This window comes from Drosophila albomicans, chromosome 2L (genome assembly GCF_009650485.2).
Source record: "Drosophila albomicans strain 15112-1751.03 chromosome 2L, ASM965048v2, whole genome shotgun sequence".
NCBI classification, from domain to species: domain Eukaryota; kingdom Metazoa; phylum Arthropoda; class Insecta; order Diptera; family Drosophilidae; genus Drosophila; species Drosophila albomicans.
This window is the reverse complement of record NC_047628.2, coordinates 20,385,786-20,412,104: the sequence shown is the minus strand read 5'-3', so window position 1 is coordinate 20,412,104 and position 26,319 is coordinate 20,385,786. Positions and strand designations below refer to the sequence as shown.

At 39.9% G+C, this 26,319-nt stretch overlaps 1 protein-coding gene and 1 long non-coding RNA gene across 4 annotated transcripts; one reads left to right on the top strand and one right to left on the bottom strand.

Annotated features, from left to right (window-relative positions):
- Positions 1-9,705: 9,705 nt before the first annotated feature.
- On the bottom strand, positions 9,706-26,025 carry LOC117563500 (protein Wnt-6). Its single transcript, XM_034241873.2, has 4 exons — positions 24,285-26,025; positions 13,192-13,412; positions 10,532-11,016; positions 9,706-10,461 (listed from the first exon to the last, which is right to left on the bottom strand). Exons 1-4 carry the CDS (start codon positions 24,344-24,346, stop codon positions 10,000-10,002), a joined length of 1,230 nt encoding a protein of 409 aa, XP_034097764.1. The 5' UTR covers positions 24,347-26,025; the 3' UTR covers positions 9,706-9,999.
- On the top strand, positions 15,096-17,134 carry LOC127565181 (uncharacterized). 3 transcript variants are annotated; one of them, XR_007954568.1, is made up of 7 exons: positions 15,096-15,353; positions 15,408-15,523; positions 15,594-15,684; positions 15,747-16,530; positions 16,585-16,700; positions 16,764-16,851; positions 16,924-17,134. It is a non-coding gene; the product is annotated as an uncharacterized LOC127565181 (long non-coding RNA). The 3 variants fall into 3 exon arrangements; XR_007954569.1 differs by having other exon boundaries at positions 15,414-15,523; positions 15,578-15,684; positions 16,924-17,133; XR_007954567.1 differs by having other exon boundaries at positions 15,097-15,353; positions 15,578-15,684; positions 16,924-17,132.
- Positions 26,026-26,319: the final 294 nt, after the last annotated feature.

The following is a 26,319-nucleotide window of genomic DNA, read 5'->3' as shown; positions in this document are numbered from 1 at the left end:
CGAAGTTCAAGTACTTGCGAAAACTCTTAAGCTCAAAAGGACAGACAAGAAAGTTGCCAGGTTTTTAAAAAATTTGTTTCTTAAGTTGAATATCTGTAGCTTGACTTGTTTTAATTGTTAAATTTTAAGTAATGTGAGAAAACAATTACTCTTCATGTTTATTCGATTAAAATATTGAATTTGGAGTAATGAAAGCTTTTATGAAAACATAGTTCTTGAAACACATAACAATGATATACTTTTTTAATTGTTGAGCTTTAGCATATATAAGAATACAATTATCGAGTTTTTAAGTTTATTAAAATACCGAAATACTGAAGCTTTAAATATAGGTAATGGGAAAATGTACTTGTATAAGACTAAGCTCTTGAAAGCAATCGACAACTAAAAATTCATTTTATTAATTGTTTTTCTAAAATAATTTAACTAGTTGTGGGAATGAGAGTAAGCCTCTAATCACTTTGAGGATTGACGATGTTATTAATTCATATTTAATAAGATCAATTAAAATATTTAAATTAGAATTGAACCTGAATATTTTAAACTTTTTTAAGGTTTTATTCTTTACTATAGTTAAATAGTTCAATGAGTACTATTTTCAGCTTAGTAGCAAATAATTTTAGCTGGCATAAATTAAGCAAATGTTTATTCATCAATGAATCAGTCTGATTCACAAAGATTCTGTATAAATAGGATATTAGATCATAGTTAGATTAAGATTAGCATATGCGAAAGCTATAGCAAAGCTAATACAATCATCTAGGTAAGCATTCAACATTTTAATGAGTCAGTGTAGCTTTTACTCAATTAAATAGGCAAATAAATGTTTGCCGATGAGTGTTTCAGCTTTTATTTGGAAACATTTAAAGTGTTTTTTTAAAGAAGCTTCAAACTAGAAATTTTAAAAGTAATTTAACTGGTTGATAAATTTCCAAAGTCTAAACAACTAAAGTGGAAAATAGGATAAGCTTTTAGTTAAATATATATACTTTAAATTTTTAGTTAGTTGAAATCCAATTTAATGCGATGTTAAATATTAAAAGTCCACTCATACACAACACAATCAATCAAGCTGTGAAAAATCGCAGCTTCATAAAGCTGCAACCCTTCTGCCATGTGGAGATCATCAAGAGTTGCCCAACAGTCGCTCGTTGCTCGTTGGCTCTGGCGGCCATCTTGAGTTTATAGTGGCTGTCAGCCAACCAGAAGAAGCACTCGAAGTGGAGCCCGGAGTGGAGCTGTCTGCATGTCTGTTGCATCTGTTGCAGTTGAAGTAGAAGTTGAAGTTGAAGATGGAGTTGCAGTTGTTGTTGCTTTTGCTTTTGCTCTTGCACTTGCTTTTATTGTTGTTTATGACGTTGATGTGGCGCTGTGGTAAATGACGAATGCAGCCCAACAAGTTGCAGTTGACGGGCAACAGTTGGCGTACCTTTTTGGCATGCCATTGCCTTTCGGTTGTGGCAGCATGGGAGACAAGGAGCTGTGTGGCACATTCTCATTGGGGCAAAAAGGCGCACGTTGCAGGTTGCAACACAGCATATGGCGCTCACAGCGACTTGAGCTTTGATTTGCTGTCAAGTTGCAATCAGTTTGCTACGACACAAACACACACACACATTTTTTGTTCCTTGCAACTTCATTTTGTTGGCATCCCCCTTTGGGGCATGACGCATGCGCCGATACACAAAATGAATGCTTTTTGTGTGTGGGTGGAGCCAACGCACAGAGAATGAACATTAAGAGAGGCGCACAATGAGAACAACAGCAAAAGAGCGTGAAAAGCTCAAAGCTCAAAGCTTCAACAAGGCAGTGCGAAGCTTAAGCTTTTGTGCGCAGCTTTCAGGATGCCACACAACCTTGCCAGATGGCGCCATAAATCATTGTAAAAATGCCCCACAGTCCCAGGTTCGAATTCAGGTCCAGGCCCAAAGTTTCCCCCCGGGGCTCTTTGGCTGCGCACGCGCACAGCTTAAGAAAATTATGAAAGATTTACATTAATAATTCTTACAAAAGCCACACATAAATAGCCGTTGCAATCTCCGCACACCACATGCCCCACACACCTCGTCACTATCTTGTACTCCTCCTTTTCCTTTTCCTCTTGCGCTTCCTGGCCAGGCCGGGCAGAAACACAATAACCATTTTTATTAAGCGACAATCAGCGCGCGCTGCGCGATGCCTCCGCTTGGGGCTCCAGCAACAGCGCTGTGAGTAAGTTGTTGGCCTGGGTCCAGCTCCAACTTCTGCTCCTTCTCCTCCTCCTCCTCCTCCATCTACAGTTGCAACTCCTGGAGGGACTGCCCGCTGAGCATGCGTGCGGGGCTCTTGCATGCAAATGGAATCACTTTATTAAACAGCTTACATAATTCATGTGCTGCACATTTAATTTAAGGTCATCAGGCCGGCCTGGAGTGGACTGGACTGAACTGATCTGGCCTGAGACTGACTCGGACTCTGAGACTGACTCTTCGACTGGACTTGGTCTTGGAGTTTGGTGGTTGGCTGGAGTCTGCGTCGCTTGTTTGGTCTCTTGTGGTCTCGCGCTGGTCGCTTTCGTAGCATAATGAAAAAGTCAGTGTAATAATTTTTAAATGTTTGTAAAAATAGGTGTAGACAAGTTGAAATTTATTATGGGCAACGTTCTGGGAACGTGGAACGTGGGCAGAGTGAGCAAGCGCGGAAGTATTCGATAGTTTTGGACAAGAGATGAGCAGCCGGAATGCCAGCGTGGGTTGCCTTCATGCAAAAGACATTACAGTTAATAATTCTGGACTTTTGTAGATATGACGGAACGCATAGCCAAAAGAATTATGACTAATAATAACGATAATAATGCTAATCATAATTATATCAACAGTAAATTGGCAATATTAATGATCCTATTCAAACCACTTAGAATGAACAAGTTCTAAGGTATTAATTAAAACGTCTTTATTTTAAGTGGATTTAGCGATTATAAAGTATTATAAATTTGTACATTTTATATATTAACAATATTACTAAAAATAATTATTTTTAAATAAAACGTAGAGAAATTAATAATCCGCAAAAAAAAGAACTTATTGGATATTTTTGAAAACTGAGAAAATGTTTATTTTTTACGAAAAATTTCATAAGCACATTGAAGTAAATTGCATCTAATTTATAAATTTAAATGGAATTGAAATAAATGTAAATAAATTCTTAATTATCCTTTAACAACTGAATTGCAACTACAAAAACAAAAGATATTTTGTTGGATAAATTAAAAAGTCGAGTACATTAAACCGTCTCAGTTGTGGAATCAATGAAAATACCAGAAATTTGGGTGCCTTTGAGCCTTCGGAATGAAGCCACCTTGCTGGCTACCCACCATGACTGCATTAAAAATCAACTTAATTTCACTGCCCATGGGGTCAGTTTTATGAGAACACAAAAAACACACACTCACATGCACACAGCAGAGTTGGCAGAGAGGAAAGACAAAAAATGATGAAGACCTCCAAAGTGGCAAAACACGAAATGGCAACAAAAATCATATTTTCACAGGCGCTTGGCGTTTGCGCAGAACTTCGCACTTGAGCATGCGGCGAGCAGAGGATGCTCAACCTGGAGGAGATGAAGTTGGAGTTGGAGTTGAAGCTGAAGATGAAGTTCGGCAGTTGTGGAGTGTGGGCAGTAACGGGGCCTAAAAAGCGGTACCTGCGACTTCAAGTTGGCACGGAACTCATGTGTGCCTGGTCCAAACATACGCAATTATGTGTTTTTTATTAACTTCTCTGCTCTCTTGGTCTTGGTCTGATCTGATCTGTCCATCCTTGTGGGTCTGTTGGCTCCTCCATTCGGGGGGTCTGTTGAGCACACGCACTCTCTATATAATTTTAACACATGCTGCGTTTTGGGCTTTTTCTTCTTTTCGTTTCATTTTGTGCTTTTATCTCATGCTCTTTTTGGCAAAACATTTCCCTTTTGGCCCTTGACTGCTTAATAACTTTATTTAGCTTAGAACACTGTTGTTCTTATTGTTGTTGTAGGTATTGTTGATGTTTGTTTGTGTGTGGCTGCAACACGAAACTGTTTTGGGCCCATCAGTCAGATCAGGGCGGCAGTATTAATTAGTGTGGTAGTCCTTTATGGCAGATTGCTTTTTCTTTTGGCGGCTGTGGCTGTGTGTGTATTATTTAGACATCAGGACGTTGATTGATGAGCCCAGAGATCGCAGTGTGTATGTGTGTGTCCATTTATATTGGTATTTGTATGGGTGTTAATGCGAAACTAATAACATTTCAAGCTGAGCTTAAAAGCTTTTTCATCAGTGTGGTCACACTTCTTGGTGACCACCGCTGCCCACCAGCTGTTTTACTACATTGACAATTAGAATATTTTAAAAGCATAAATAATGCATGCTCACACATTAATACATTTAAGTACTTCACTTCTTTAAATAACAATATTAAACAGTTTATTATGATTATTTTGGCTATTATTTTCAGCTATCAGTAATCGACTTTCAATAATCGATACTTGTATGCTGTCGACTATTCTGATTATTAGTTTCCCTGGTAATACCGTGATGCATTGCAAGCGGGGTCCGCGTGTCTAATTAGAAAGTTATTTTCGTTTTAAATGTGCAATATAAATAATTTATATATTCATTTTCTAATAGCTAAACAATACAACTATCGCGTTTAGTCGTTAATTGTTGAAATTCAATTCGTTTACCACGTGTAAAAGCAAAGTGAAAAAATTGCAAGCAGCCGGAAAAAATTTGGAGACTTGAAAGTCGACAGTCGCTATTGTCGTGCAAAGTAAGCGGGAGAGTTCAGTGAATGTGGAGAATTGTCTATGCACAAGTTGTTGTTAAATGCATAGGATGGCCGTGTGTGTGTGTGCGCAAGAGATAAAGTGCTAGTGTATGTGGGGGAGCGCTTTTTGCTGAGCGTCTCTCCAAATTTTTTTCTTTCTTTTTTTGCAAGTGATGAGCAGTGAAATTTAATTGCGCAGTGCATAAAAAGTGTGCTAAAGCTCAAAAGTGCAGTGAAAGTGAAGTGTCAAAGTTGAAAGTGCAGTGAATGTTGTCTGCAAATTTAAGAAGCGATATTCTTCTTCTTCTTCGTAAAAATTTCTCATAAAATTGTATAAGTAAGGTAAGTGAAAAGAGTAATAGCACATACACACTCACTATAATTTATATGTCCATATATTTATGTGTTTTATGCGTATAATTTGTTTATAACCCTTTTCGCAGTCACTTTACAAGGTAAATTAGCAGTTCCCCACAATAAAAATGAACGCCACATGCAACAATTAAACAATTCATTTATCTTAATTTGTCTGCAATTTCCTTTTTTCTTTGTCTCATTCTGTTTGCCATCTCGTTCACACACTTGCCCAGCTGTCTGTGTTGTTGTTGCTGCTTTGCCTTCGGTTGCTGTTTCGTTTGTTTCGTCTTGTTCATTCGTGTGCATTGTGAAGAGATGTTAAAAATTTGAAATTAATTGCTGCGCCTGCTGCTCCTTTGACTCGTCTCCACCTCCTTCGCTTACTCTCTCTCTCTCTCTCTGTCTTGTTCCCGCTACTCTCTTTTCTCTCATTTGAGTTGGTGTTTTATTTTGTGCTGTGTCATAATCTTCACACCCAAATCGCCAAGCAAGGATCTCTCTCTGTCTGTGGTGCTGAGAGATCGCCGTGCATGTTCGGCGTTGATGATCTTTGGCTGTAATCTTTTAATAATTTAAGCCAATTCGGCGTAAACCGTTAACGGCACAGACACGCATACAGACAGACACACATAGCATGACCATTTGGCCATTCGTTGTTTAGTTCTCTGGTTTTGTGGCTGCCCATCGCGATTGCGCCTTCGGTCTTTGCGCTGTGTTAATATTTGCTCATGATGATCGGCTTTTAAGGATGGTTCAACAACTCGAGACGGGACGACGGGGCATGACCAGGGTGTTACTGCTGTCTGGCTTAATGCTGAGAAAACCCTAATTACCGCATTAAGGTGTCAAAATGATGCCCATCTCTCTACCATCTCTCTGTATCTCACTGTCTGGCATTGCTGTTGCTGCCGCTGCAACAATGTGGCAAATTTAATGAATATGTCAAGTAGTCAGCGCTCCACGCTCAGTGCCCAGTGATAAATCTCTTGTCAGCCTAGAATGGGCTGGGAACTAACTGCACTCGGCATCTCACAGCACAAAAGTTTCGTTGTTCCTCCCTTACTGTGTATATATGAAGCGTTGTATTTCACTTTGTATTCATATATTTGAAAAACTGCAGTTTCAGATGTCTTTACTTAGTAATAAAATTTGCAAAAAATTGACTGACATAATAAGTCATGACATTAAAGTGAACACAATAATAGAATAACATTATTACAATATTTAATGTTATACGAAATATGAAATCCAAATGACACTATATAGAGTTAGTTACTCAAAATAAATTTTTCTTTCAATTAAAAAAATTTTAATTAAATAAAATAACATAATTAACATAAAATATCCAAAAAGGAATAAAGTCCTCTGAAAAATTTACAGTTAAAAGGCTTTCAAATTGATTAATATTATGAAGGAATCAGCCTACAAATTTTTACAGCTCTTAAAATTTCAGAAGGTTGGAGTTCTGATATAATTAAAGTTGTGTATTTTAATGGACTCTTAACAGTCTTCATTCATAGGGAATAAAGCAATTACTTATGGCGAGCACAGCACTCTGTATAATAAACTAAGAAATTACAGCTCATTTGAAGAGTGGCCAGCCCAAGAGGCAACAAAACTTTTTGGCCACTTTCCAATCACTTTTACCAAGCGTTTAGTCCAGGCCAAGCACCAAATGAAGACAACAGGCCATTTCCCATTGCCATTGCCATTTGCCCATTCCAATTCGGCTTTTCAACCGGAACGTGCATGGCCAAAACGATTGAGGAGTGAGTCCAGCCAGCCAAGCCAAGCCAAGCCAGGCCAAGTCAAACCAGCCCAAAAACGAACCGATCAAGCGGACCCCGGCTCCGACCCTTTTTCCCTTTTGCCACATTCTTCTTCTGTCTCTATGTGCAAGTGTGAGTGTGTGTCTGCCTTCTTTATTTTTTTGCGCCTGGACCTGCTGCAGCAGTGTCCAATGGATCTCAGTCGCAAGTTGAAAAAGACGCAGGTCTCGGGGTTCAGTTTTAGCTTGAGTTTGAGGTCCAGGTCCAATCGTTGGTCCGTCGGTCGTTCGTTCCATTTTAATAACATTAATTAAGGTGTTGCCTTCGTTGGTGTTCTTCACGCCTTTCCTTACAAATTACGCAGGAATTTCATGTTTCAGGTTTTGTTCTCGGCCCAAACCGAACACTGAAAGACGACGCGTCGGTCGAGCGGTTTTAATAGTTGTTCTTTTAGCGCCCCGTCTGTGTTTCACTCTCTCGCTCGCTCTCGCTTGGTATGAGTCTTACTAGCTCTTACTCTTTCTATCCTTTTTCTGTTTGATGTACGGACTTTGACTTGCAATTTGGCTAAAATTGTTTGCAGTGATCAAGCGTTCTGATATCTGGGATAGGAAGGTTCTGCAAAGTCAATGCAGTAGGAGTAACAGTCTGCAAATTAAGCCATTAGTTTTGCCGAAAATCGCATGGGAAAGTTCTTTCGCACTTATCAATATATCTTGTATATAGAAGCATCGAGTATCTGGCGCCATTTTAAGCGCCACTTGAATGAAAATACCGCTGAAAAGAACTTTGATCTAGAAACGGCATAAAAATGCATTTTTATTAACATAAAATGCACATTTATAAGGCAGCTGTGAAGGCAGCCAGGAACTGGCGCACATACACACATACAGAAAGACAGCCAGACAGACACAGAGTCAGAAATGCCCAACTGGCCAAGGTCAGTTTGGGGTCAATGGCATAACACTAGGAGAGTTGATACAGCGATACTTATGTTGAGAGATAGTGAGATTTTCAGAGCGCCAGCTTCAGCGCCAGTGCCCAGAGTTTAGTTTGTTAGATGGATGACTAATAAGCGTCGCCACAATTAATTGAAACCCACTGATATGCATCTACCGAATGGCTCCAGATACAAGCAAATCTCATTAACGCGCCCAAGATAAAGCCACTGAATCTGAATCTGAATGCCCCACCGAGACGAGTATCTCACCATACTATACATTTTGTTCAGTCAAGTGTACGAAGTGAAGACCATGCCGATGCCGATGCGATGCGATGCGATCGTTCGATGCGATCGACGACGCGTCGATCTGTTGTCCACATCGGTGGCTGAGAGCTGCGATCTGAGAGCTCTGAACACTCAACTCGACTGTGGAACACAGAGAAACCCAGCAAGCCAAGGGAGAGAAGACGACACATTCAAGCCTTTATATAAATGCATGCAGATACAGTTTTGGAAGTCAAGCGGTTTGCATTTGTACGATAAATAAAATGAATGCGATTGTTAATTAGTTGTTGCTGTAGAGCTAAAGATGCTGCTGATGTTTCTGCTGCCGTTGCTGTTGTATCTTATCGTCGCATGGGCTTGCCTCTCTTGTTGGTCTCTCTTTCTCTCTCTCTATCTGTCTCTCTCTGAGATTGACCTGGCCCAGTCAGTAGACAGAGTAGGTAATGGAATGGAATTTGGGCATGTTGGGCATCTGCTTGAGGCATTTCATTGCGTTCCTCAAATATCAAAGCTAAGTTGAGATTGTTGCCGAGAATGCTAAGCTCAGATAATCCAATTGAAATTGTTTTGAAGTCGATAGAGTTGAAGACTTTGCATATGCATGAGCTGTAGAGTTTCTTATCAATAGCAGTCTAATTAGTTGTTCTACTTAAAAATCGCTTTAGTTTGAGATTGAATTATGGTTTGGCTATTAGTTGTAACACTATTAAGTTGAACAACAACTCGACTAATTACACTTGAAGTTGCGATGGCTTAACAGCATTAACTATTATTAATACAAAATGAAAATTCATTAACTACTCTTTGATAGAAGTCATTCAAATCACTCAAATCGGGAATTGATTAAAAGTTGCTTACGTTTTGAATACGAGTCATTGGCTTCTGTTGGGGATTATTTCATAAAATCGTTGTATGATAGTTTTAATTACATGCATTTAGCGACATCTATTTGATTTTTTAATTTATGCATTCAAATCAACGATCTACAATCGGCAGTCGACTGTCGACAGTCGACAATCGATGATAATTTATGCACAAAGGCAAATCAATTTTCAGTTTTGTTCGAATGCGATTTTTGGTTTCAGTTTTGTTGCTGTTTAGGCAAATTTCTGTAGATTTTTATCTCGTGTCGACAACAATAAAATTGTGTTAATTTATGGGAAAGTCATTGAGCTCCACTCTAGCTGTATTTGCCAGATACAGATACAGCTACAGCTACAGATACACGCCACTTATAGTTGACAATACTTACTCGTGAATGGCTGCAGGCACAGATAGAGATACAGCTACAAAGCTATAGTTATGTTTGCTGGCTGAACTTGTTTCTCAATCGGTTTTCGCTGTTGTCTTCATTAAATTACGTTTAATCATTTATGCAGATTTCAATCAATGGGCAAAGCGATTGAGATACATTTCCGTTTAGCATAAAGTCAAAGATTATTTAATTTCATTTTACCTGTTTGATATTCAATTTGTTGCAATTAATTGAAAACATATAAACTAACTGCTATATCAAGCTGTCTATCGGTAGCTGTGGAAACAATAAAAAGTTTTGAGTGTTCTTTTTCTTCTTTTTATTACAACTATTTACAAGCTTACATGGTTCATACTACGGATGATACTTATTTACAACTAGAACGACCTAAAGCCGGGCTAAAATCAACTTGATTTTTGTATTTTTGTGTTGTGTATGTATGTGTATGTGTTTTACCCTGTTTTACTAGTGTTAGTTAATACTTAAAAAATGGACTGCAGCAAAACGTTGTGTGTTTTTAAACTGTTGTTTATCACGCGAAATGGAAAGCTTTTAAATAATGTTCATGACTATGCCGAACCCAAACCCAACGACCCCGCACCTCATCTAGAGACAGGTGTTAACCGCACGATGCTCCTTGCACTTCTTACACGTCACCTCACAGCACCATTTAAAGACACAATTGCAGTTGGTCCACTCGGTGACAACACGATGCTTATACCCTCGACTGCAGCACAAATGATCGCAGCCATCTGGACCCGTCGACGTGGCATTGCATTCCCTGTCCTGTGTGCCCAATGCCCCAGTCTTTGGGTTCGCCGTGCAAAAGTCTGCCGAATCATCCGCATAGACCAGTTGATATTTGTTTGCAGGCTTCGTGTGAGGCGTCTCGGGCATAAAACTGTTGCCGTCATTACGTAGCGCCACCTTGCGTGCCCCATCGTATCTGTCGAGCAGTCGTGCCGATATCTCACGAAATGGCGGCATCTTTAGCCAACAGGTTTTCACCGTGCACGATCCGGACAAGCCATGACATTTGCACTCCAAACGCATTGAATCGCGTATAGCCTAAGAACGTATAATTGAGAATTGAAAGTGAGGCTTGACTTAGGTGTTAAATGCTGCTGCTGTTGCTTACCAATCGTCCGGCATTATTGTTGTGCAGTTTGACCAAGGTGCCGAGATCGCTGCGACGCTGTCGTTGCTTCGCATCGAGAAAGGCACGCGAATGTCGCAGCCCAAAGTTTACATTGTCACTGCAGCCGCCCCATTCCCATTCGCCCTGTGGGAACTTGATGTTATCCCAGAATTTGCGTCGCCCTCGCCGGCCACCTGGCCTATTTCTATTGCGTTGCCTGCCCAGCATAATGTCCGTCATGTTGCTGTTATTTTGGCTGTTCTCGTTGTCAGCACGTTGCGGTGGCAACTGTTGGCGCAGCTGTTGTCGCTCCAACGCCTCCTCGGCGGTTGCCGCATTCACCATTTGGGGTTGCCCGCCATTGCGGCGCATGTGCGATTTATCGCAGGAGCACTCGACTAACTGCCCCATGTTGCAAGCCTTGGTTACCGCATAGGTGACGCCCGCTGCTGTGATGGCATTCACAAAGCCCGTTTCTCTGGAGTCTGTGGAAGTTAGAAAAGAGATTTAATTAGAAGAAATAAATACATAAATACGATACTTGAATATTGTAATTCAGGAATTGAAATACATATTTTAATATATCGTCCAATTGTTGCAAAGTGAGAAAGTTTAGTTCAGTTTCTAATACAAAGTTGTTCTCATCTGGTAAAATAATGGATTATGTATGTTTTATGCATTAATACATCATAGTTTATCGAAAATGGGTCGATATGTTTCCTATAAATATTCTTGTAGTTAAAATGGAATCAGCTTTTAACAAAGACTTCGATAAAAATTATAATTTTCATGCTTTGCACCAACTCTGAGATTGCAGAAACTTTTTGCAAGCAATTAAATCTGTTTAAGTCTGGGATTTAACTTGAGCTTAAGTATTTACAGTCCATTTAGCTGTTAATTATCACGTAAACCAGTTTGTAAACTTATGTGATATTTACATTTACAGCTATTGCCTGTAAGTAGCCCATAAAGCATGGCCATTAATTGACAATTGAGTTAGAGTAGGGATTTAAAATGAGCGGATTATCTGTCCGGAGATGGCGATGCTGATGCCGATGCCGATGGCAATGGCGATATCGATATCGATTTATGTATAATCGATGGTGATTAGCTGTTGTCAACACGCGTCGTCGCATGATTGATGTCAATTTGCCAGCTTAGGTGACAAAATGATTTATTATTGCCACGATAAACGATCGCTGATTGTGCTCGAACTCTATGCAAATCAGTAACGAATGACTCCAAGTTTGCCCTGTCATCGACATCGACATCGACACTGCACTCTGCAGTCACGTTTTAATGAAATCGAAAATCGCACTTGTAATCGCAACGATTTGCATGCGCTCGTAATGCGAGCGAGTTGTGTCCAATGCTCAGAATGGTGAGAACTGAAGTGAGAAGGAAGTGTAGATTGAGCTGGGACAGGTGATTCGTCTTTTTTGGTTTTGTGGACAGTCACCACCCCAAAAATGGAAGGGCATCATTACATGGCCAGCACAGCTTTGCCTTGGAGACGAAAGACAGCTGTTGGAAGTCTCTCCTTCCCTCTTCCTCCCGCTCTCTCTCACTCTCTCTTTGCCAGATCTTCCTCAATAACTGACAGCTTGACAAGTGACAGGGCCGCACTTTTAATCCACAAAAGTGTGTGTGAAGTGTGCAACATGTGTGTGTGGAATTTATTGCACATAATTTGGTATGTGTTTTGTTTGCGCATTGTTGTCATTAAGTGCAGATTGAGGGGCAAACACAACAGCAGCAAGGAGCTGAGCTCTGGGGCTATACCTTTACCCATTTCGGGCAATAATTTATTAAAATTGACAGCTTTGTAGGCTCATTTCAGGCGCTATTCATCAGCGGGCGCAGCATTTTTATTATGCAATTTGATGGATGATGCGGTCGCCTGCCGCCTGACAGTTTGCCTTTGGGCTTGGACTTGGGCCTTTGCCATTGGGTTTTTTCTTTTTTTTTGATTTTTTTGCCAGCCATGAAGACGCTGCAACTTTAGCTGTAATTAGGCAACAGTGCAAGGCAGTTCCAGTTGGGAGTTCCTCTCAGAGTTGTTCAAGTTTAGCTGGTTTTTATTCTCACCAGGATTTCTGACAATTTTTCAAAGCCTAAGCCAAATTCGTTTCTCTTTTTTCTTGATGTATGATAAGTTTCATATCAAAATAATAAGACAGTATCGAGTTTTAAGTATAATAATAATCTTATATACAAAAATCAATGAGAGCAAATAATTCGCTAAAATTGTTAAAGTGGTCAAACAAGTAATGAACTTATTAATTTTTTTGTAGTTCCAAATTTAGTGTAATATTTATTTCCATAACTAAATATAACTTCGGTGTTAAGCCAAACTATTTTTCGATTTTAAATTTTCTTAATTTGAACTTTTTTATCGCTAAAGTGACAACACTGATCGCAGTTGCTTCTCGGTCTGAGTCAGCAAAGTGTTGACAGGCTGCCAAGTTGAGCTGCATAATAAAGCAGCGCCGTTTGGCCTTTGTCGTCAGTTAATGTAGTTGTTGCTGTCGTTGTCACTGTCGTTGTTGGTGTTGTTGTTGTTGTTGGTTAATGTGAAGCATATGCATATATAGTAAGTAGGTAGAGCAGGTATCTGTTTCTACTTGCAGTAGATACATTTGGTCTTTAGTCGCACTTACCGCGCATTAAAATTTTCCTCATGCTCTTGCGCAGCACTGTGCAGTTCCAGCGGCGATTACGAAATTGAAATTCGCATTCGCGGAATCCCAGATTAATCCCATTGATGATCTCTTTGAGCAGCGCCGAGTCGTGGCGGCAGATTTCGGCCAGTTTGCCACGTAGACGACGTGTCTTTTTGCACATTAGATTTGGATCGAGTAATATGTTTGTGCCCTCGGCCCTAGAATTAAATGCAAGAATTTGATTAAAGTCGAGAGTCTGCAAATATTCTATAAATAACAAAAATTTTAAAAATACATCTGATTTCCTTAATTGCTGCAACGCTTAACACCATTGATTTATTTATTATGCTTGTCGTATTGACATAGCGTGTTGTTTAGCAGCTGCTTGGCGCCCGAAATGTGGAAGTAGACGCTTCACTCAGCGGATAAGTGCATTCAAAATAGTTGCATTTATTTATGCTGTGGTGCAGCCAAGTCAAAGAGCAGCAAACACTGTTTCGTTTATTTGCATTGAAAAAGGAAAACACGGCGTCTAAATGGTTCTCGGCAGTTGAACTAAATATTCTCAGTTGGCGCAGCCGATGCGGCGTATACGCAATATGGCGCAGCGCTTAATGTGGCATGCATAGACACACACACTGTACTCTCTTTTCAAACACACATACTTCCAGCAGAGACACTCACACAATGCCACAGAGTTGCCAATTGTTTTGTTTATTATTAAAAGCAAAAGCAACGCGGCGGAGCTCAATAAAATTTGCCACTACGTAAATACACACAGCACACATTCACACACACTCACACACACGATTGCAGAGAGACTGTTGCTTGCAACACCCACTTGACTTTTTAGCAATTTTCTCAATCGATGCAATTTTCGTTTTCATTTCAGCTGCAGCGTTAAAATTTAATTTAGCTGGAAAATTAATAATTATTATTGCCAGCGTACAATGTGGGTGCAGCAACAGAAACTGCAGCAGCAGCAGCAACTGCAACTGCAACATCAGCCGTTGAGCATGCGTTGCTCCAGGGCAAATTACCGATTGCCCAGGGATTCGGGTTCGGATTCAAGTTGACCCCCACTTCCCCAACACTACATCTCTATACATTATATATAGTATTTGAGTGTGTGTGCGTGTGTGTGTGAGTGTCGAGCCACTGGGCGGTGGCGGCGGCGTTTAAATTGTTTTTGTGTGCGCGCCTTTGGCGCTGATTTATGTTTTTCCATTTCAGATTTATGACTTTTTAATAGCTCAATTGTTTTTCGTTCGCATTTTTGTTGTTATTGTTATACTTTATGTACATACATCTCCATATGTATTTCTTTACATTTTTCGCTTGCTCTGCTCGCTCTTCACATTGCACATTCGCGTGAAATTTGCTTCGCTCGTGAACTTTGCACAATTCTCTGTTAAAGTACGTACTACGAGTGTGTTTAGTGCAAGTTTATGATTTTCGGGGACGGAGAGTGCGAGGTAAATAATGGCATCCCTGGCATTTTATTGGGCCCCAATGTGGCTACTGCCACACTGAGCAAAGTCTCAGGTTTTTGTGATTGATGTGCGGCCATAGTTTTACTTGATTTGTGTCAGTCTGACCATCTCCTCTTCCACCTCTCACTTCTCACGTCTATGTGTATTTACATGGAATTTGTGTTATTTTTAGCAATTTGCAACGCTCTACAACAGCTGACTCAGCTGACTTCGACAACACAGTCAAATCATTATTCATCGATTACAAAAAACTGTTAACTGATAAGGAACAAGCCAATCCCATAAAATTGGTCATCGAGTTTGCATTGGATATCACGGCGCTTATCTACCTTTGGTTAAAGAACAATATCTTGATATTGGGCAAGCCTATTAACCTTTTTCTTATGGGGTTTTCAAGTGTATCTGATAATATTAACTATTTTTAAACACTCAGTACACTGTGATTCTATAAAAAGATTATATTTTTTTTTATAAAATTTTTATGAAAATCCACTTTTAAGAGTTGATTCTAATAAATTTGATAGATCGAAATCATTATGTGCAATTGTCAATCATTGGCTTGGCTGGATCAGCTTTGCTGCAGTCTTCGAACTAAAATTAAGATATTCTGTGCTTGGACTATTTTACATTCCATAATTTTTTTCGGCGGCTTTGGGTATTCAGCATGTAAGTCATTAGAATTGCTCCACAGGAAAAAGACATATTTATTTAAAAATCTAGTTACAGAATGCAAATACGATGAACCTTGCAAAGCTAATCTGTATAAGGGCTTTTGCTTTCTGTTATCTGTAATCCATGTGGCTGCCGGGTTAATTATGTTAATAAGTTTTCTGTCAGTAAGTGTTGATTCACATCACATTATCAAATGCTTCGGTTCTTCTTATTCACAGCAATATCTCGGAACAGAATTTAAAGAATCAATTTTTGTTTAGTGTCGCACTGAGTACATTATTTCCTCTGGGAGCTCTACATAATTATCCGTTGGTGTATTTGATTAGTATGTTGATGTTGGAAATTGAATATCACACTGATTAATATGGGTTTTTTAATTGTTTTCAGTATGTCAAGTTGTCTTCATAGTATTCGCAGTGAGATATAGTACTACAATGAAACGAAATCAAAACATCGTGGACCCTGCATAAAATTTTGAAAATTTGACAAATTTTTGCTAAATAATAATAGCAAAAACTTTTTATAAGCAACTTATCAAACCTGGTGTAATTTTCACGATTGCTTCATAAATGAAAATTCCACTTGGTCTGATTATTTTGCATTTGCAATTAAATTGTATTAGACAGTACATTTTTTGTATTTTTGAGTACAAAATCTTTTAATATATTTATTTGAGGGTTTTAATAATCAATCTTAGAAAATTAACCTGACATTCGCGATCGTTAATTTATACGTAATAAAAATGATCTGATTAATTTACAACAGTTGACTTTTTTTAATGCTTCGTTATAAATCAGAAAAAGATTCGCTTAGTACAGCTTATTAACTACAATATTGAACTAGTTTAGATCCATCAAAAACTAAATTTCTATAAAACGTGGCAACATTTTCGTATATGATTCGTTTTGCTGCGTTTGAAAAGTATCTGTATTATATCCCAAAATCGATATTGGTGCGATTGAATTGATTAAAAAGAAAATGAAATTATAGTCCGTGTAAATCGAGAATGAAATTAATATTGTACTGTCAGAAATTTATTCCTGACCTACTTCGTTATCTAAACTTAACATGGAATGCGCCGGTTTTACACTGCGACGTCAGGCTATATTCTTTAGTATTTGGACAATTGTCCATGGTGTGGTTCTGCTAATTATCCTGGGAACACTAAGTAGTAAGTAAAATATGTGATAAATTTGTTTGCTTTGACCTTTAATTTTTATCCCAGTTATTCAATGGGATATAGAAAGTTTGAAATACAAACGTATCTATCACTTGATGCTTGTTGGTTTGTCAATGGTACATTTTATGTCGGGTATCTTGATGTTAATAGGTGTCTTAAAAGTAAGTTTCAAATACTGTTTCTAACTATGTAAAGTTTTCTTATTTTCTAATTTTTCTGACTAGAGCTTAAAGTATATATATATACCTGGATTTATATTAAGCTTTGTAATGCCAATTGTGACTGTGAATTCGGTTCTAGTGTATATGATAAGTAAGAGTGATTTATTAGTGTTTTATTGGTAATGAAATATTCGTATTAAATTAGTTTTTATTCTATTTTCAGTACTACAATTTCTCTTTACGCTGCTCGCTTGCAGATATCTGTGTTTTGTGTGAGGCGTGTGTACTAAATTTGATATATTTTCGAAATCCACTAACGAGTTGTTGAATGTCATATGAAGACAATCAAGATTGTGTAAATATGTGATTATTTTGCATTTGTAAGAAATATTCTAGTAAAAATTTCAGTGAAATTTGTCTCAATGCTAATACATTTGTAACCAACAATAATTGAATCCATTTTTTTTATTATACCATCCCATTTTTCAATTCAAAATATTTCTCGATGCTCCAATTGCCCACCTGGATCGCACTCTGGCCACCTGGTGGCCATGCCCTTGCTTTGTTGCCTTTCTATCTCTCTCTGTAATGGTATCTTTCTGTCTTGGTTTGTTACTTTGGTTGTTGTGGCCCTGTGGCGATCACTCGATCTCGATGCGAGCTAAGAGATTATGACAACTTAATAGCTACGAAATCTTTAGAAAACAAATAGAGCAAACAGACACACACACAACACACAAACTCGCACACCTCAGAAACAACTCTACCAATATGTGAGACCGCCAAAAGTCAAACAGCAAGAGCATAAATGATAGACGCGCTTGTAAACAGCAACAACGAAAGCAACAACAATAAGGCGAACTAAAAACAATTGAAGTTCACTGGCGAACGATGATGGTGATGGTGATGATGATGATTAAGATGATGATGATGAGATCGCAATGATTCGGATCTCGAAGTCGATGCGCAGATGACTGGAGAGATCTAAAGAACTCCAACTCAAACACCTTTCAAGCGTGCAGAGCGCGTAACCACACAAGTTGCCAGCAGCCAGCAACAACAACAACAAGAGCAACAACAGCAAACACGGGGAGTTTTTGGTTAAGCGGAAAATAGCCGAGGCCGATGATATGACGATGATGCTGCCGATGCCAAGATGTGGCGGACTCTCGCAGTCGTCGTCGTCGTCCGTTCCCCGTCCGTTCGACACTTTTTGGTTTTTGAAGTTGAAGTTTGCTTGGCAGCAGCAACAACAGCAGCAGCAGAATTCGAGGCAGCAACTGAGGCAGCAGCAGCAGCAGCGACGCCAGCAGCGCAGCTGTCGGCAACTTGAAACGGCAAAAACAACTTCAGTCTGCCAGTCCCAGGTCCCAGTCCAGGCAACTGGCAAACTGGCAACTGGCAACACTTGGCCGCGACGTATCTTTATTTTGCTTTCACACAAACGAAAGAAAAGAAGCGACTCCAACATCAACATCCAAGAGTGTGCCCTATTGCAGTTGTTGGTGTTAGTGTTGATGTTGTTGTTGCTGTTGCTGTGTTGCTTTTGTTGTTCGGGTGTCGTTATAGGCCTCAATGGATTTTCAGTGATTTTTTTCTTTGATCAAAGTGCCCGGTTTGGTGGTAGCCACTGACAAGTGGTTGAAATTTCCCATACCCAACCCATGCCACGCCAATCTGATCACAGTCCAGTGCTCTCAGCTGTGTGCTATACACTAATGCCACAAGGGCGTCTCGACTGGTCGATTAAGTGTGGCAAAGACTACATTAAATTTGCTGTAAGAGATTACTTAATACGCATCTTATTGATGGCATAATTAAGAGGTTTATTGTAAGAGTAGAGTATGTTTAAGTCGTTGTCCTATTAACGTTTTTACTTTCCGCCTTGTTTTCTATGTAAATAGACAGTCACAATGGATGCAACTTCGATTGATTGACTCATTTTCGTGAGTTGCTGTCGACGTTGCCAGTTGCCCGTTGCCAGTTGGCATCCCTGCCACACATACCCCCGTGTCAGCTGCCACTGCGCCACTGAGTGCGTTGCAGTGTAAACAAATCAACGACTTAAACCACTTGTCAACATGCGAGTGGCAAAGTATTTAAACAAAGCGGTGACAAGTGAATGAATGGCTGGCTGGCTCTCCGACTTCGACTCCGACTACGGCTAAGATCTGCAGTTGGCCGCCTGGCCGCCGATCCGCCGTTTGGGCCAAGACAAGTCAAGTGCTGTTGTGGCTGGTCAGTTTTCAATTTACGCGCACAAATATTTGTCCACAGAATGCCTCAGCGCAAGTGCTGATCTCTTGTGCACACACACAAACACTCAGACATACACAGAAAAGTGGACAAAGCAACGAAGGAGTGGGAGTATGGAGACGGGGAATAGAAGGGAACGTTAAGGAGAACGCGAACGCGGTAGGCTGGCGTTTGATGTGGGCGGCAGCGTTGACAATTGATTAGCCAGCTAACAGCAGCAGCTTGCACCTAAAAGGTGTTGACATGACTTAGAGCCAGACCAGGTTTTCATTTTTTTTTTGCTTTGATGGTGGGTGTGGCAGCCACATCGTGTGTGGGCGTTCAGCGTGCGACACGCTGCTTTTTGGCACGTTCGCTCCACTCCGCTCCAAAGTGTTTGTCATTTGGCAATTAGGAAATTAACATGTTAGCGCCGCCATCAAGCCAAAAAAAAAGAACAGATAAGTTCATTATGAAGCCAGCTAAACTTATGATCATAATGATGGTAATAATGATAATGTGCATCCTGTTTGACACTTGTGGAATGCAGCGCGTATGTTCCCAGGCTCTGGGGCATGTGCATGTCCAATTGCCGGCTGGCTAGCTAATAATTCAGGCATATTTACTATTTGGCCTTTGTCTTTGTTGTCAGGTCTTTTAACAAGCTGCAAACCTGAAGATGGGCGACACATCTAACATCCAGCCGACAATTTCAGAACCCCAAAGTCCAAGACGAAGCCATGGATGTGGAAGACAAAGACGACATCAATCTTTTGGTGGCTGGCGCGCAAATTGCGACAACGTTTAACTTAATTATAGCTCAAATAGGCGTTGCCACACCGTTGCAACGTTGACGTGGACATGACCATGTCCAGTTTTGTTGCAAGTCTTGGGCTGTGAAGCTCTGTGAGAAATCTGGGCTTCCTTCGAGCTATGCCACAAATTTATGTGACATTAGATAAATGTGTGCTGAAAGCGTTGCAAGCAGGGAGTGAGATTTTTTATATGAAATATTTATGACAGCGGAGAGAATCTGTGTGGTTTTTTAATGGTCATAGGATTCCCCAAGTTTAAGTCGCTTCAATCTTTCTCTAAAAGTTCAATCACTTCCTTGAATTGTCTTTGATTATCTGAGTTTATTTTAAACCCCTTTCTCTCTGCTCACTTGTGAGTCACTCTCACACTCTTTCGCTCGATGACAAGAAGAATTGTTAGGGTCTACACCTAGACCTAGACCCTTCTGTTGGCTTGTCAGATGGCAGTCCTTCAACTTGACCCATGTCTCAATTGTTCTTGGTCATGCGTTTTAATTATGATGCAGCGAGTGAGACACGCAACTGACAATGTGACAAGAGGCGCAAAGACAAATTAACAAAATAAACAAATCGCATGACTTTTAATTAAAAATGTTGTTGGTTGCGAGGTAAAAGCGACTAGAAACCCGTGCCAAATGCACCCAGCTGCAACTTTCGTTGGGTAACTACAAACGTAATAATAGTAGCTACTATTGTTGAGAGGCATCCGTTTCTCAGTTCTGCGTTTGCCAAGTGACGAAAGTTGTCGATGCCCCTCGCTGGTGGTTTGGCTGTCAGTCTCTCTTCACGGCATCATAATCAAGTCGTCTGCATTAAATTTTGGCAATTGGCCGAGTTTTGTACGCTTGTTAGCCCCATGTAGTATGGCTAACCTAATCATATTGGGGGTGTATTTTTTTTGTGGCTCATAAACTGTGCCAATTTTGTGGATGGCTTTGCTCTACTGACACACACACACACGCATTGAGAGAGAGAGAGAGAGAGAGAGAAAATGAGAACAAGAACGAGCACGCGGCGTATGCGCAATGTTGTTGATGTTGCCTCCCAGAGCGAGTCGATGTTGGATCAACAAACGCATCCAACACACAGCTTGAGACTAAGTGCCACTGACACACTGTGTGTCTCTGTGTGTGTATGTGTGTGTATGTGTGTGTATGTGTGTGTGCTGCTTAACCCATTAAAGCCAGGGGTTTTAATTGCCATTTCACATGCTGTGAGTGCCAAAAACAAAAATACTATGAATGAACCCTCTGAATGAATGAGAACCTCCCAATCAAAGTGACTTCGAATGAATGAATGAATGAATGAAAAACAGGAAACGGCTATCAAAATAGATGCAGATCAGAGCATTGCTGCAAATGTCAAATGATTCGTTGACGGAAATGAGCTCATTTAATTTGAAATCAAATTGTAAGGAATAGATCATAATTTTGCGATTTTCATCATTATGAGACAACCGAACGATGTGGCGATGTTTCTGTTTTTAATTAAATTCCAGACACATCAGCAAAGCGCATTTGCAGCAATTTGTTGTAAGTTCTCTGTAATTGGTTTCGACTGCTGCTGGCCAATGGAATTTCCATTCATTTAACGGCACATCGAGCGTCTGCTCAGAAAAACTCATTGATTAGCATCGCAATATAATCATTTGATGAACTGCATTCGGCTGGAAAACAACAACACACATACTGAAATATCTGAGTTGATTATTGGTATATTTTGCAAAACCCCGAAGAATGAGAAAAAAATACAAATATACATTTTTGAATTTAAAATATAACAATAAAATATTCTTTAATTTTATTGTATCATATATATTTATAACCACTATCCATATATTGGATGAGTATTATAACGTTGTACCTGGAGGGAATTTGTGTAACAGGCAGAAAGATGCATCCCAATAAAGTATATATAATATATTCTTGATCAAAATCAATAGCCGATTCGATATAGGCATTAAGTTTGTCTGACACGCCCACCTCCGCCTTAACAATCGATTAAAATAAAAAAAAAACAGCGTAATTTTAAGGCTTAGATTCTTGAATTTTGGTAAAGACAATAAGAATTATAGTTTTTATAATTCCTGAAAATGACACTCGGATTAATTAATTACGGTATGTTTAGTACTCTATGGTATATTTTGAATGTAGTACTATTTCAAAATACCGAATAAAGTAGTCGGTATATTTATGTTGTGAGGTATATTTTTGGTATATTTGTATAATATGTTTTTAATAAAAATAGGTATCGGATATCTCACAGACGAGTACACTCGACTGTAGCTATTTTTTCTAAATTATTTTACATCCTATGACAAAATACTGATCAATACGTAAACTCTATTATGCAAACATCTTTATAGTCTATCTGGGTGATTTATCGTTGGCCCCTTTAACTGATTCCCCCAACATCTTTATCACCCTTTTATTTTTGCTCTGGCCAGTCCGTCACTCTGTCGTCACGGACCGCTTGTTGTCAACGCATTCGTTGGTTTAGTCTGGCGCCCTTGAACGGCACAGATGAAGCGTAAAAATGGCGCATTCGTTCGATTGCGACTTTTTTGTTTTGTGTGTGTGTGTTTGTGTATTTGGTGGCAACGAGATGATTGTCATCATCATTATCATCATGATTGGGGGCGACATCAAACGCTTCGACAGCCCCCGAAACTGAACTTGAGCTCTAATTATTTAATTAATTTATTGCAAAAACTTTCAATTGAATTTAATGCGCTCCCCAGTCGATAGAGGCAACTCTCTCTCGTTTTCCGCCCCTCTTCTGATCTTTAATGTTGCAGGTGGCCTCTTTTGGTGGCGGCTGCAACTGCGGCTGCCTCGCCCAGTTGCACAAAACTCAAATAAAATTAATGCAAAACTGTTTGCTTTTGCTGGCTGCTTGCTGGCTTGCTGGGGGACCCGTCATGCAGTCTACGCCACGCGACGCCTACGCCACCCTGCCACGCCACGCCCCCTAATAAACGAAAGCATCTGCCCCCTTCGAAATGCTCTTCCGTTCATCCTTCTCCTCCTCCTTCTGCTCATGCTTTGGCGTGAGGGAAAACGGATGACAAATGCGCCTGGCAAAAGTCAAGACATTGCAAATTTCGTTGGCGCTGACAGCGACAATTTTTCTACCTCGACCGTTTGGCTGTTAGCTGTTGCTGTTTCAGTTGCAGCAGATTCATTGATGCCACTTTGCTGCTGGCAAATACTTTTGGCAGCGTGTATAACTTATGTATGCGCCTCTGCTTCCCCCGTCTGCGATTGCATCGTTTGCGACACTTTTCATTCTATTTGATGTCGGTTCCCAAACATGCGTTTTTTTATTTTATTTTATTTTATTTATCTTGGCCTGTAATTTCGCGCATAAATTCAAATGCAGCGCCTCCCGTGGCGTGGTGGTGGAGGGGTGTCTCTTCAATTTCTTTATTTATTTTGGCTGCACTTTTTCGCATTTTGGGTTTTTGCGTATTTTTGGCCACGTTTTGCACGTCCCCTACAAAAATTGCCATGTAATTAAATCTAAATCAAACGTCACATTTTGAAGGTCCCTCGCAGACGACATCGTCCGCTCGATTGGCTCTGCCCGAATTTTGTTGTTAGCTTTGGCTTTGACTCACCTCAAAACCTCCGTAGAACTTATGTCGCTTGCAATTTCCCACTTATTGCATTGCAATTTTCTATGTATGCTTTTCTCGTTCGATTTTGCTTTTTGTTGTCGTCAGCGACCCATACCCCAAACCGGAAACGGTTACGCCAATCTCTCAAGCTCATATATTGATGAGATCTGACACACTGTAGAGCAGCGTTTGTAATGGGTTTTTTGGCATTGAAATCAACGCAAACGCAACGCAACGCAACGATAAACGCACAGCAACATAAATTTTACTTGAACGGGTTTGTCACTTGCCAATCTATATAAATAAGGCTGATCTCAAGTCGTTGGGACCTGGGAAAGTGGCTTCAAGTATAATCAGAGAGTACTTTTGCCTTTGTTTTGGTCGACTATCGTAATATAAATATTTATTAGATCATTTACTAAATTCATATAGCCAAGTTTACCTATTTTGTGCTCCTAATCGTTAAATAATTAAACTGCTTGTGGGTTTCATTCATACTTGCTAAACAAATAATTTGTGATGTATTGTGTGTGGTGAATCATTCAGAAATAACCATTTTATCTTTTATTAGATGATCTAATCCCTTTTACAAATATTAGAACAAATACAAGTCCGCTAAGACAACGAATCCAATTCTGGACTGTTGTTAGGGGCATTCAAATTTATATTTATGCAGCATAAATATATTCATTTGGAAGAATAAAAAAATAATAAAATCATTTTAGACAAAAATATCGATACTCATTGATAGGCATTATAATTTTATATTTTTGGATTCTATTTATAATTTTTTAAGTGCTAAACACGTAAAAATCATTTAGTTAGGAATTCGTTAAGAATATATATTTAAGGTTATTGATCTTACACTAACTTTTTCTTCTGATTTTATAATTAAGACTCAAATTGTAAACTCACCAGCCGAATCCCGTCATTGGCATTGCAAATATTAAAATTGCAATTACCATGAATAACCGCATATCGGTCCGAAGCCGCGAATAGCGGCAACAAACAATTGTGTCCCAGTCTCTCGAATGTTGTTGTTGTTGTTTTTATGTTTTAGTTGGCGTTTTGCAGCTGCTGCTGTTGTTGTTGTTGTAGTTTAGTTGTTGTTGTTATATTATTTCAGTATTTGGGCAGGTAGTTAAAGGCTTTTTATTGCGGCCACGATGAGAGTGCGCGAGCACGAGATTTGCTTATTTGAATATTTCGCAAAACGAAATTAAAGTAAAATAAAAAAAGCGCCACAAACCCCACCGACGAAATCAACCAACAAAAGTTTCAGTTTCTGACGCGCGAATTAATCAAGCGTTGAGTTGAATTTGAGTTTGAGTTTGAGTTAAGTTAACTTTCAGTTCGATGTGGCGTGAAGTGAGCATAAAGTGAAGCTGGAGGTGAGACAGGCGCACTTGACGTATTCAGGCGACAACACACACATCGCGAAGATGACGATCCACCGCGATCAACAATCAACATGAGACGATCACAAAGATCACAACGAGTTAATGGCGACGACGATGATGATCTCTCGCGGATTCTTTCACTTTTATAATTTATTTCCTTTTTTTATTATAATTATTATTATTATTTATTTATTTTATAAGTACGTTGCTGCTGCGTGATCTCGTACGCACACGGAGAAAGCTGGCGGCGTACTGAGCAGCGCCCAAGGAGCCGAGTCGAGGCAGCCACGACGACGTTGTTGCCGTTGTTGTGTTGTCCAGGCCAAAAAAGAGCGAATCGGCCACAGTTAGCCAGCCAGGGCCCAAAATGTGAAACAGCGAATCAAAGCGCAAAATGTTGAAAAATAGTTGGAAGGGTGGAGCCCCATCCAAAAAATATATACATATATATATATATTCGTATGTACGATCAGACGTGGACGACGCGGTGATCGGTGATCGGCGACGGAGGGTAGCACGAGGGAGGGAGGGATATTTTTTTTTGCACAGAGGGAGAGACGTGTGGGGTACCAAGTTCTTCTTCTTGGAGTAGCGTAAAAAATGAAATTAAACGCGCGCTTTAATCAAAGCGCAGTCTCTGGCTAAAAAGATGAAGCTCAGCTTCCAGTTTCAGATTCAGACTGTTTTAGTGTGTGTTTCTTTCCTTTTTTGCTTTTTTTTTTGTATTTTATTTTTCGTACTTTGTGGTTCTTGTTCTTTTTGCTGGTTTTAGCGTATCCTTAGCCAGTTTTTCCCATGCTCCTCGGCCCTGGGAACCCGACAAAAATGCACAAAAGCAACAAAAAGCGACGCACTCGCGATGTTGAACGAACTCACGGGGAACACACACTCGCGATCTTGTTGTAGTTGTTGTTGTTGTTATTGTTGTTGCTGGTGTTGCTTGACTGTTGTTGCACTGTTTGCTGTGAATTTCGGGTTTTTGTTAAGTATTTTTTTTGTTGTTTGGTGTATTGAAACTCTCGTGTTCTGTTCCGTTGCCGGCCACAGCTCGCGACGCTCTGCGGGATTTGAAAATAGTGGCGCACACTTTTCGTGTTTGTTTGGCGAAAAACGCTTCGCAATAATCATCTAATACGGTGTGTGTGTGTGTGTTTGTGTGTCTTCCGTCTCCGTTCTGCGATCAGCGATCTTCGGTCTCCCGACTACGTCAACGTCTCCGTCCGGACTGCGACTGCGACTACAACGACGACGATCGACGCTTCTGGCTCTGCTCTGACTCTTGACTGATCTGCGTCTGCGTTTGGCATCGGGAGCACAGCACAACACAACACAACACAAAAAATAAAATGCCGGCTATAGGCTATGAATGGACTCGGACGCGGACGCGTTTCGTTCTGTTGATGTTGCTCTGATTATTGTTGTTGTTGTTGTTGTTGTCGCAGTCAAAAAGTCTCTTTAGCTGCCGCCGACGCTGCTGCTGCTGCGGTTGCTTTTGCTTTTGCTCTTGTTCTTCTCGCCGCTCTGTTTAGAAGCGTGAAAATTTATTTCAC